This window comes from Bombus vosnesenskii, unplaced genomic scaffold (assembly GCF_011952255.1).
Source record: "Bombus vosnesenskii isolate JDL3184/JDL3185 unplaced genomic scaffold, Bvos_JDL3184-5_v1.1 scf7180000013293, whole genome shotgun sequence".
Classification (NCBI taxonomy): Eukaryota; Metazoa; Arthropoda; class Insecta; order Hymenoptera; family Apidae; genus Bombus; species Bombus vosnesenskii.
Genome location: NW_022882944.1, coordinates 3516310 through 3527493, shown reverse-complemented (window position 1 = coordinate 3527493; position 11184 = coordinate 3516310). Strand labels below are relative to the sequence as shown.

General features: G+C 34.0%; 2 protein-coding genes across 5 annotated transcripts; one reads left to right on the top strand and one right to left on the bottom strand.

Annotated features, from left to right (window-relative positions):
• Positions 1 to 465: 465 nt before the first annotated feature.
• LOC117232668 (signal peptide peptidase-like 3) lies at positions 466 to 4264 on the top strand. Of its 4 annotated transcripts, none has more exons than XM_033492183.1 (7): positions 466 to 879; positions 1450 to 1514; positions 1592 to 1740; positions 1852 to 2165; positions 2252 to 2595; positions 2664 to 3089; positions 3162 to 3230. In XM_033492183.1, the coding sequence occupies exons 3-7, from the start codon at positions 1712 to 1714 to the stop codon at positions 3228 to 3230; spliced, it is 1182 nt and encodes a 393-aa protein (XP_033348074.1). In that variant the 5' UTR covers positions 466 to 879; positions 1450 to 1514; positions 1592 to 1711. The 4 variants fall into 4 exon arrangements, with proteins under 4 accessions (XP_033348074.1, XP_033348075.1, XP_033348076.1 ...); XM_033492184.1 differs by having other exon boundaries at positions 478 to 832; positions 3162 to 4264; XM_033492185.1 differs by lacking the exon at positions 466 to 879 and adding an exon at positions 939 to 1366.
• A 1632-nt stretch (positions 4265 to 5896) lies between these two features.
• LOC117232669 (calcium release-activated calcium channel protein 1-like) lies at positions 5897 to 9085 on the bottom strand. The gene is made up of 3 exons (XM_033492189.1): positions 8717 to 9085; positions 7781 to 8622; positions 5897 to 7168 (listed from the first exon to the last, which is right to left on the bottom strand). The coding sequence occupies exons 2-3, from the start codon at positions 8351 to 8353 to the stop codon at positions 6677 to 6679; spliced, it is 1065 nt and encodes a 354-aa protein (XP_033348080.1). The 5' UTR covers positions 8354 to 8622; positions 8717 to 9085; the 3' UTR covers positions 5897 to 6676.
• Positions 9086 to 11184: the final 2099 nt, after the last annotated feature.

Genomic DNA, 11184 nt, shown 5'->3' with positions numbered 1-11184 from the left:
CATATATATTTCCTCTTTGATATTTCTAATGAGAACTTATTTTTAAAATAAAGCTATTTTTAAGCATTTTTGTTAAGTGTTTTAAGATTCTCATAAATATAACTACCAATATAGTCAAAAATTTAATAAATAAAATGCTAAGTTGTATAGACATATAATTTTCTTACATACATTATCCCCAAGATTTATATGTATATAAATACATATGCTCTACTGACGTAATCTAAATTTTCTTGAAATTATGAAGAAAAAGGTAAAATGTACAATAAAAATCCCCGTTATAACTCAATACTTAAAAATTATTTCATTAATGTAAATTTACGACACTTTCCTTTAAATTAAATATACTCTGTAATTAAAGGGATATAATCATTCTTTCACTATATTATAATATACGAAATATATAACTATTACATAATGAAACACAGTTTCGTGCACCGACTGTTGCATGTTTCAACGTGAAATTCATTATTGGCAGATAATATTAGAAATTCGTCGAAAATACCTTTTGTACATTTAAAAAAAAAAGTATTGCTTATTTAAAATAAACGAAACGGATGTACATGCTGCTTGCTACTGCCTTACTATTGCAGATATTAATTTGTTAAAGTTAATGCATTTCGAACACCCAGTAGAGAATCTTGACGCAGGTCTGCGCCTGTCAACCAACAGTTGACCTGTGTAGTTAACTGTGGTAGTTGACCGATCGCGCGCTAATATACTTTTCTCGTGTTTTCGTATTCTCTCGTGACTTTTACTCGTTATCACGGAAATCGTGAATATATGAGGTGATGAGAGAACGTACAAAAGGGCCAAACTTCGGACCGCCCAGGTGAGATGTCTGGGTCTCTAAAATATCGCGTCGAGACATAATCTAGGGTAAGGGAGTAGCAACCTCTTGGGGCCACAGCTAGTCACGTGACCCTTCTGTTTACCAAAATGGTGTACATCTATGTTTTACAAATAATTTTCATTTCTTTCTAATATTTGTTCCATTTACTTATGATACATTCAATGAAATGGCAGTGGAATTGCAGTAAACTTACTGCTAGCGTTAACATCTCGTAAAAGAGCAATCGTAGCTCATATTACACTTGCACCGCGTTTGGTTGTTACAAACGAGTGTAGCGAAAGTTTGAAAGTAGCTGTACGAAAGTGTCTTCCGCGTCTAATATCTCAGTGGTTTTTACTGATGGACGTAAATTATTCTGAGTTATTGCGAGCATTCCGAGCGCATTTTCTCACGTTGCGATCACTGCCATATTAGTTACACGACTTTTCGAAAACTCATAAAACTCATTGACCTATTGAATTACTATTTTTTTTTTGCGTTCCCATTTTAGATGACTGGACTCCGTATCTTTATGTAATTACCTTGGTAGTAATTTTGACTGTTTTATTTCGTCGTTTAATATCACTGATGTTGTATTTTTGTTTTATTTTTTAAAGGGGGTGACCGAAGTTACACAAGGCCTAATTTCATTACTGACAATGTTGAATGCACAGCGTTGCAGGTACAGCAGCTATGTATTATATGTATTTCTGTTTTGGAGATTTTTATGTTGTAGATGTTAACGCGTTATATTTATAGTGATTACAGATGATCTCTGATGTAGGTTAGTGCAGGCAGAAAGCACTTTCAAATAGGACATCTCAATGTCAGAAGGTGTCCTAGCATAGCGTTTCATGCTTTGGCCAGGCATTTTTAAAGATGGCCACGTATCAAATTGACTATCAGTGGTTAGTCTTACAATTAATATTTATTTTAGAATCAAAATATTATTGAGTAATAAACTAAGTAGTACTTGATTGAAGTTAATACTGGTGTTCAACGGTCATTTACCATTTTAGGGCTTATACCATAATGGATTCATCTAGGATATCCACTTTCCTAATATCAATTTTATTGATAGTCTATGGCAGTTTCCGATCTTTAAACATGGAACAGGAAGCTAGAGAAAGAGAAAAAGAAAAGGAACGTGATAATTTATTGACTGGAATTTTGAGTAACAGTAGCACAGCAAATGCAGATGGTGCTAATGGAAGAGTTCAAACACTAAATACAATGCATGCTCTTTGTCTACCTCTTGGTGCTTCCATTTCTCTACTCGTCATGTTTTTCTTTTTTGATAGCATGCAAATGCTTGTAGCAATCTGTACAGCCAGTAAGTTTCATAGAATGATAGATTTTATGATTATTATTATCATTCATATAAAAAATAGCATCTAATCAAGGACATTTATTTTGCAGTCGTAGCTGCAGTTGCGTTGGCATTTCTTCTTTTGCCCATGTGTCAATATATCATTAGACCATGTTCGGATGGTAATAAAATATCCTTTGGTGTTTGTGGAAGGTTTACTGGTGCAGAATTACTTTCATTTTCATTGAGTGTGAGTATAGTATGCATATGGGTACTGACTGGACATTGGCTACTCATGGACGCAATGGGTATGGGACTTTGTGTAGCATTCATTGCATTTATTCGATTACCTAGTCTAAAGGTATCCACCATACTCTTAACTGGATTACTCATTTATGATGTCTTCTGGGTTTTCTTTTCGTCTTATATATTCAGCACAAACGTAATGGTTAAGGTAAGTTTCAACAAATTTGCGATAAATGGACGTTTGTATTAAAGTGTTTTATGTATTATTATTTACAGGTAGCAACTAGACCAGCAGATAATCCAGTGAATCTTGTGGCTAGAAGGTTGCACTTAGGCGGTGTAGCAAGAGAAGCACCAAAACTTCCTTTACCTGGGAAATTAGTGTTTCCATCGATGCATCAAGCAGGACATTTTTCAATGTTAGGTCTTGGCGATGTTGTTATGCCAGGCCTGCTGCTTTGCTTCGTTTTACGATATGACGCGTACAAAAAGACTCAATTGTTGCCCGGTGGTTGTGAAACAGGACTTCCACCGCCACGACACATCAATCGCATTAGTTATTTTCATTGTTCACTCATCGGTTATTTTCTTGGTTTACTTACTGCTACTGTAAGCTCTGAGGTGTTCAAAGCTGCGCAACCTGCCTTATTGTACCTTGTGCCCTTTACTTTATTGCCATTGCTCACAATGGCATATTTGAAGGTACTTTTACATAGTACTTCTAATTTCTTTTTATGCAAACGACGTAAATTGTAACGAATGTGATATTTACAGGGAGATTTACGTCGAATGTGGAGCGAACCATTCATATCTCAACAACCTTCCAAACACATGGAAGTTTGACAACAGTCATGGGTTTGTGTATATTACACATTATGGGAGGAAAGCTACTAATAGAATCCCATTGTCACTTATCATAACGTCCTTATTTTTATCAATGTCATTTAATGTAAGTAATTTTTTTTACACATGCGTCTTTTAATGCCACAATGCAAATTACGATTTAATACATGGGAAACGTAAAGGTATACTACACTACGACATTGATTTAATATGATATTAAGAATACAATACAAATTACGACAAAGTTTTTTTATTAAAGTGATAGATAAAGCAATTTGCGGAAAGCATATTTAGAATACTGTCTATTATCAATATGTCATTGGTATTCATTTTGTGTCTTAAATTCGATGTTGAGTAAATAAATGAATTACGTCTAATAGATAAAGTAAATGGTAAAGTAATATACCGTTTACTAATTACTCTTTCATGGTTTAGTAAATACGTAAAAACGTGTTCTGAAATTCACTTACAAAAAACGGATAGGTATCTCTTTCTTTTTTTTAGTTTTACAATGGCTTTACTATACAAATTTTTAATATTTCATAATACACAATTTTTGTATTCCTTCTTTTTTACACTAAACCAATAACACATATACATATTAATAATTTTGCTATAACTCTGTTATAAATGTGTGTGATATTCTTTACGCAGAAAGGTTCTTTTTAATTTATTGTTCAATCAATATCAAACTAATTGTATGTAACGTGTAGTTATGGATAGAGTAATTTAATAATTATTCGACGATTTCCATGAAAATCTAGTGAACGTATGTGTGTAGGTTGTGACTTTCTTTTACTTGGAGCTAGCATTGAACAGAGCATTCTCTACACAAACGTGTATATAAATTTTGGTTTTTATAAACTTAAGAACAAAAATTTACAGTTCGTTATTAGGATAAACAGCAAGCATTTCAACTTGCCAAACATCTTGCTAACTTTGTACAGCACGATGTAAAATTGCAAACAATTTTTAGGGGAATGAAAAGTGGATGTTGTAGAATTTTATTGTCAACAAAAAAAAAAAAAAAAAAATGAGAAAATTGCGTATTTGTGTCTTGATTTTCAAGGACTATTTCGTGATAAGAAAGAAGGATTTATGATGGAAAAATAGAGTGTTTTAACTAAGCTCTTGCTATGGATGGGCACCAGAAAGACTTTATATGTTTATTTAGAAACAAGACTGAAGGAGAGAGTAAATTGTATGAAAGCCAACATATTTAGAGGTCTCTCAAAAAGATATAATTAATCAATCTTTTTTGTTTAATTTTTCTCAATTTATAATACCATAGATTGATATGATATAACATAATATGATATATAATACAATATTACGCAATGTGTCACAAAGTAAATTAATTGCTTTCATAATTCCTATTATTTACCGTAGATTACGAAGGAATCTAGAATCTAAAAAAAGTTAGTTGTTTACTGTTTGTTTTTATAATACTTTATTCATCACATTCTAAAGATTACGAACGAATTACATATATGTATATTTGAATTTTGGTCTGTGAATATATTTTATGGATAAGAATATTTTAAGGAAAGCGATACGTTTCTTAATCTGTAATGTAATTTGTTTTGCACCTAGAATGGTATAATATGATGATAGGTGCAGTATATCATTGGGTACAGAAATACAATATCTTGTACACCTGTATATTGAGATAGAAAGTAAACTCTAAACTGTAACGTGGACGAAGGAAAAAAGAAAAGAATATTATACTTGTAATCTTGTTCATTAGAAAAATTTCGATATTTCATTTTTCTTTTAAGTATTTTGTCCTTACTTTTATAAGGTTAATAGATTAATGTTAAATTAATATAGATTAATGTACAAACACTAATAATTCTAAACTTTAAAAAAAAGAACAAAAGATTATTTGCATATGTGATTGTTTTTATTTTTTTCTCTTGCTTGTGTTAACGTGGATGAAAGGAATTTAAGCAATTTATACGATATATTAAATATTACACTGATAAAAATACTCCTTTTTATACAATCTAATTAGTTTTTGTATAAAATTGTGATTCTTCCTATACTTTATTCGTTTACCTGTCCATAGCACAAGCAATTTATTCTCATTCATTACTCGTCTAGATGAAGTAATCTTTGGATGAGTCGTACAGAAGAAATATCTACATATTTCTCTCATAAGATATAAGGATATAAGTGATAAAGTATATTTTAACTACTTCCGTTGTAAACATAAAAGAAGAAGACTTGAGATCATCCATAAACTGGATGCGTTTAACTCCGTTCTATTAAAGTTCAGAAAGCTTAAAACTCATTTTATGGTTTGTTCTTCTTTCTATTTCTTCTTTTTTTTTTCTTCAATATAGGGTTAATGTTTTCATAATGTATATTTTGAGTTCTTTTATTTCATTGAATGTACATACATACTATATTATGTTAACTCTATGCATTAATTTTGTATCATCAATTTTTCGTTCACTTTGTAATCAAAGATGCGATTTATTGAATAAAATTTTGTTTCAACAAATTTAAGTAGTTAGTTAAACATTTTAGTTAAAAAGAGAAAAAACCATGATGTATATCTTTATATAGAGATATCATGCAATAATAAAATGTGTTTCAATGCTTTCGTTATTAGGGCTGCATCAATAAATTACTTTTTCATATAGGGAAATGATTGTATCATGTTCTTGCTTTAATTCTCTTCTTTAATTAGTATTGCTTTTTTTTGTACAAACAGAATTTAACGCATAACAATATAGAAAATATCGGTCGATAAGATTATAACTTAGTTTATGGCGAAAATGAAAGATGTGTAAAATTATATTTTTTTCTTTTTTATAAACTTACGTAACGAGCCACGTTTTAATTAACGAGAGTCTTCAAGTCTGATGGATTATTTATTTTGACTAGGATAACAAGTTTCAGAATGGGAAGCATGTACATAAATAACAGACTCGACTGTCCTTCAGTTTTCCCACAAACTAAGTGACAAAAAAATGACATATATTATATATATTATATATATACATATTAGTGATACGATGTATGAAATAAAAAGCAAGGTAAATGAGAAAAATACATTTAAAAGAAGAAATCGGGAATTATAAGTCATAAATAGAATATAATTAAATGCTAAAATAATATAGCTAATATACTTATAAGAGCACTTTGCTTGTACTGTTGCAATTCTCGACTTGCATGTGTACAGCTATGTACATTTTTATATATAATAAAAAAACACGATCACGCCTCGCGCGTGTTCGCGTTAAATAAGTAAAGTTATTGAATAAACTTACGTGTGTTCTTTTTTCATCACTGTTTACGTGTATTCGGATATATATCATTAAGTACAATTACGATACTACGGAATGAAACGCGAGTAAATAACGTACAGTCTGGGGCATATTTTAGGAGGCAAGGACTCAACGATCAATGAACGTCAATGGCAATCTTTTACAGAATCGTCATACGCTGCTCTGTCTCATCGTCACGTTATCTAAATTTCTCTTGATGCTCTCCAGCTCGTTCATATCAGATACCGAGGACTCGCATTTGTATACAACTAACGAATGATAGAAGTGAACGGCGAAGGCAATGAACACTATAAGGACCGGGATAACTATAATCGTACTGGCAGTGGCGGCTGTGAACGAGTAATCCCAGAATTTCACCCAGCACAGTATAGCCACCTCCACTAAGAACAGAAATAATCCTAACACCGTAGAAAATGCCCAAGCCAACTCGATGAAGCCGCGCATTCTCTCATGAGGAGATTCCGTGACAAGCCGAGATACCTGAAGTTTACTGATGGCCTCGATATTGGGCAATAAATACGTGCTTATCATTAAAGCAAAGATGTGTACTGATACTAAGACGGTTGTGCAAACAGCGAACATCACAAACAGCCACTCCGGCACCGCGGTTGGCTCATTTATTTGCAGCTCAACCATAGCTACCTGGAAAGATAAAAAAAAAGCAAATGAAAGTTACATCGGATTTTATTACCGGCCAATAAAAACAAGTATCTTCCGAGAAATGTTGCTGTCAACTGATTTATACGATTTGTACGTGCGGTTACGAATGAGATCACAGATTCGACGCTATTTGCGAAACCCATTGTAAAATCAATTATGTCTACGTCAAGCCGAGGTGTATTGTTAAAGAAAGTGATATTTGTCTTATGTAATCATAGACGAGACTGAAGATTACACGGAATTGTCGTCCACTTCTGTCTAATGATTTTCAGGAAACGTTGTGTAACCCGTCGTGGATTTTCTGATTATACAAACACAGATTTTCTTGAAATATTTACTCGCTAGAATGTTCAGTAACACGCATTTTGAAATTTGTTATAATGGAATTCCCCCTTCTGTCACGAAAATTCACTGATTAAAATCAATACACGTTTCTGTTGTCGGATCGATATCTAATATTTGTGCGCATCGACAATTAGGATCATCAAGGGCCACGTGTGGACGGTTAATAGCGTAATTAATCACCACTGCGTAAACAGTCGTCCGAGGAATTTTAATAGACGATTATATACTACGACGAGATGTGATGCTCACCATAGCGAAACCGCTTAATAATTCTGACGTTGTTGCAGTTGCTTTCAATTTAGCTCTGCTCATGTGAAGTCTCCTCCATGAGAGACCCTCAGGACCATCTTGTTCCTCCGTCTGCTGTGAGGAAGATGTTGGAGGCACAGGTGGCCCCACACACGTACAACAACATGTGTATGGCATATTATTTACCGAGGTATGACTATTTGATAATGGGAAACTACCCATAGATCTCATATCTAAAGCTACATAACGACTATTCCTGTTCCTTGGCGATAGAACTAATTCACTCTGAGACGGGCATAAGGAGGAGTTCTTGGAGTAACAGGGATAACCGGATTCGCTCGCCTGTCTGGGCAAATAAGCCAGAGAAGTCGGCTTGATTCTTTGTGTACCGTAAGACAATTGGATGAGATCAATCTGAGTCGCTTTGCTTGATTTACTGGCTATTTCTTCGGTGCTCCTCTGGATGGAAACCGTGTTGCCCTTGCTATACCTCTCGCCCGATGTTCTTTCGTCCTGCATCAAAATACTGTTCCTGTTTGGAGACTCTTTTTCAGCTAGATTATTGTTCGGCATAATTTCTTATTTATCTCTCGTTTCCTGTTTCGCTAAACTCCCCGTATCGTCTGTTACAAATGCTGTTTGCCACCTCGTCGCAAAACCAAGTCAAAGAATCCTTACACAGTTTTCACGAACGTCCATCGTTATCATTGTTTCCTTTCCAATGGATTGAGTCACAGCAACGTGCATACATTTACACAATCACCGCGCGACTACCGTGCATTTCAGTTCTTCCACCGCATTCCATATCTGTTGCCCGATCACCGCCGAATTTAGGATTCTTTCTGCAATCAGCGAATTAAACGAAACGTAGAGAGCCCATATCGAATCGAACGATCACTTGTCGATACCATACTATGTACTCTCACGACACTGAACTGTTAATTACATCCGTTCCGGGTGGCAGGCGCGCACACATTTCCCAAGACATTATTTAGAAAGCCATTAATGCGCAAACGGAGCGGTGCTCGTTTCGCAGGGCGAGCAGGACCAGGGAGCAAGCAGCCGCGAGTCTCTATGGTCGAATACATACTAATCGAAACGCGGCGGTTGCATCGCCGTTCAAGCACACATGACGTATTCGTCTGAATCATAACAATAGTATTAATTGCCTCGGAACCATATCGGCTACATAATAACCGGCTACACGGCCTTAACATACGTGAGCTCGCTCTGTGTCTTGTACGTCTCTACTTTCTCACGTGTCTCCACTGAGAGATGCGACTACGGGCAATGACGCTTGTTTTTTGCCGTCGTAATGGTGATACGGTAAGCGAGGGAGTATCTGGCCAGGTATCGAGACGCCACCGTGTACCACCGGCACAACAATGTAATTAATCACGCCGCAAAAAGGGAAATCCCTCCTCGTAATTGTCACGTAGCGCGCAGTTGACCACTCATTTTATATCTTATTTTTAAATGGAAGTTTATTTGTCTCGATCATCAGGGTGATTTGTTTTCTGTTCAATCATCCTCTCCTTGACACAATTAAAAGTTATTCGACGTAGAGGCGTACATGTAAATAGTTCGAGTGATTTACAATTAGAAATATTGGTTCGTTCGAGCGATAATTAATTATATAACTCACTTTGGATATTTATATATAGCCGCGGTACGATCAAAGAATATACAAGAAAATCTTACGGTACTCGATTTTACTGTTAGAATTTTCCTATAACGAAAAAATATTTCAGAGGAATTTTAAAATTCGTTGGAATCAATTATATGAGATGTGCATTTTATGCTTGCAAATGGCACGACGTATATTTTTCGCGTGTTTGTATGCAGATAAGTGATGTATTATAAAAGTGGATTCACAGAAACGCGAGGCAACCGAGAATCACCGTGGAAAATCCACTTTCGATCCTGACTACACGGCGAAGGATGAGACGGGAACTTTATTTATGAAAGGCTATTCTTGAGGAAACGCATACGAACCGATACGATCGTCATTGAGTTGTGAACGAACGACAGCTGATATCAATCAGGCTACGAAGTGCATTAATTGTATTTTCAATTTCCATATCATTCAAATAAAAGGTCGTTTATACCAATTGACCATTTTACACAGTTCAAAATTATTCCATGGTTACTATGCATTTCTTTATTTGTATTCTGTGCAGCAGGTGAACGACGATGCAAGACAGGTTTCAAGGAGTCGTGCGTAAATTTGTGCCATCGACGATTTACAAGAAAAGTTTTATCTATTCATGGCCTCATTTGCATAATTGTACGCTCAAAGTTAGCGTGAACTAGACGAACTGGAAAAACCTAATTGGATTATTTTTATTTTTTTTTCAAAAGGATCAATATATTTCTAAATATATTTTAAGAAATGATTATTGAATATATTTATTTGTCGATGAGGAAATAGTGTTTGTAATTAAAAGATGTAAGGTTGCATATATTTCAAAGTTAGCGAGAACTAATCGAGTTGGAAGAATCCTGATTAGATTATTTTCACTTTCTATGCGAGGTTTAATATCTTTATCAATATCTTTCTACAAATACTTTTCGAATTTTTTTGAAGATAAAAGAATGATGTTTATAAGTAAGAGAAATAAGATTGGAGATTTATATTATCTTGAGTCAACTGTTTCTAGGAAGGTTTACGGAGCCAAGACTGAGGCCTGAATAAAAGGAGAATAATGATAGACGGAGCAATTTTTTCTTATTTCACGCACCGAACTTTCACAGCTAAACAGGTTTTATACTACTGTCAAATTAAGATCCAGCAGGTATATTTTCGGTTCTATCCATGACAAAAACTTAAAGTATACAATTAACGTTATAACGTCATGTCTCTTATACAGGATGTTCATGCAGATATTTCTATTGTAGTAAAAATGACAATGCATAATTTTTGATTGATGACTGTAATTTGCGAAGAATGTTGTTATTTCCGACTTTTTCTTATTTTAAAATATCGATGAAAGATAATGTTAAGAAATTACTCAAATCTGAGTTTTTTACAAAATAAAATTACAATTAATTCATAGAATGAATAATTTTTTTGAGTTTACAGCGAGATAACATAATTCTTTTGCAGTCTTGCGAGTGTGGTTGCATTTTCTAAGGCGCCAGTGAATTGTATTATTGCGCATTTAACAACACGTGTTTTCTTTACACTTGTCAGATACTTATACATTCTCAAAGTATTCTAAAGTTGCCAAATTATATTTATAATACTATAAAAATATATTATCTCTGAACCAAAAGTTCTATTTGAAGGCTTCGTCAAAAGTTTACGAAGCTGTAAAACGATATTTTGTATTTTTAAACTACTGTGAATCAAATCAAAAATATTCAAAGAGCTAATTATTCATTAAACTGGGACCATCTTTAAC

Bases quoted from the DNA above. Each gene is read 5' to 3' on its own strand.
- LOC117232668 (XM_033492184.1), top strand. From the start codon at position 1,712: ATGGCCACGTATCAAATTGACTATCAGTG. The intron at 1,741-1,851 runs GTTAGTCTTACA...TTACCATTTTAG, and splicing joins TATCAAATTGACTATCAGTG to GGCTTATACCATAATGGATT. The intron at 2,596-2,663 runs GTAAGTTTCAAC...TATTATTTACAG, and splicing joins GCACAAACGTAATGGTTAAG to GTAGCAACTAGACCAGCAGA.
- LOC117232669 (XM_033492189.1), bottom strand. From the start codon at position 8,353: ATGCCGAACAATAATCTAGCTGAAAAAGAGTCTCCAAACAGGAACAGT. The intron at 7,169-7,780 runs GTGAGCATCACA...TTATCTTTCCAG, and splicing joins TATTAAGCGGTTTCGCTATG to GTAGCTATGGTTGAGCTGCA.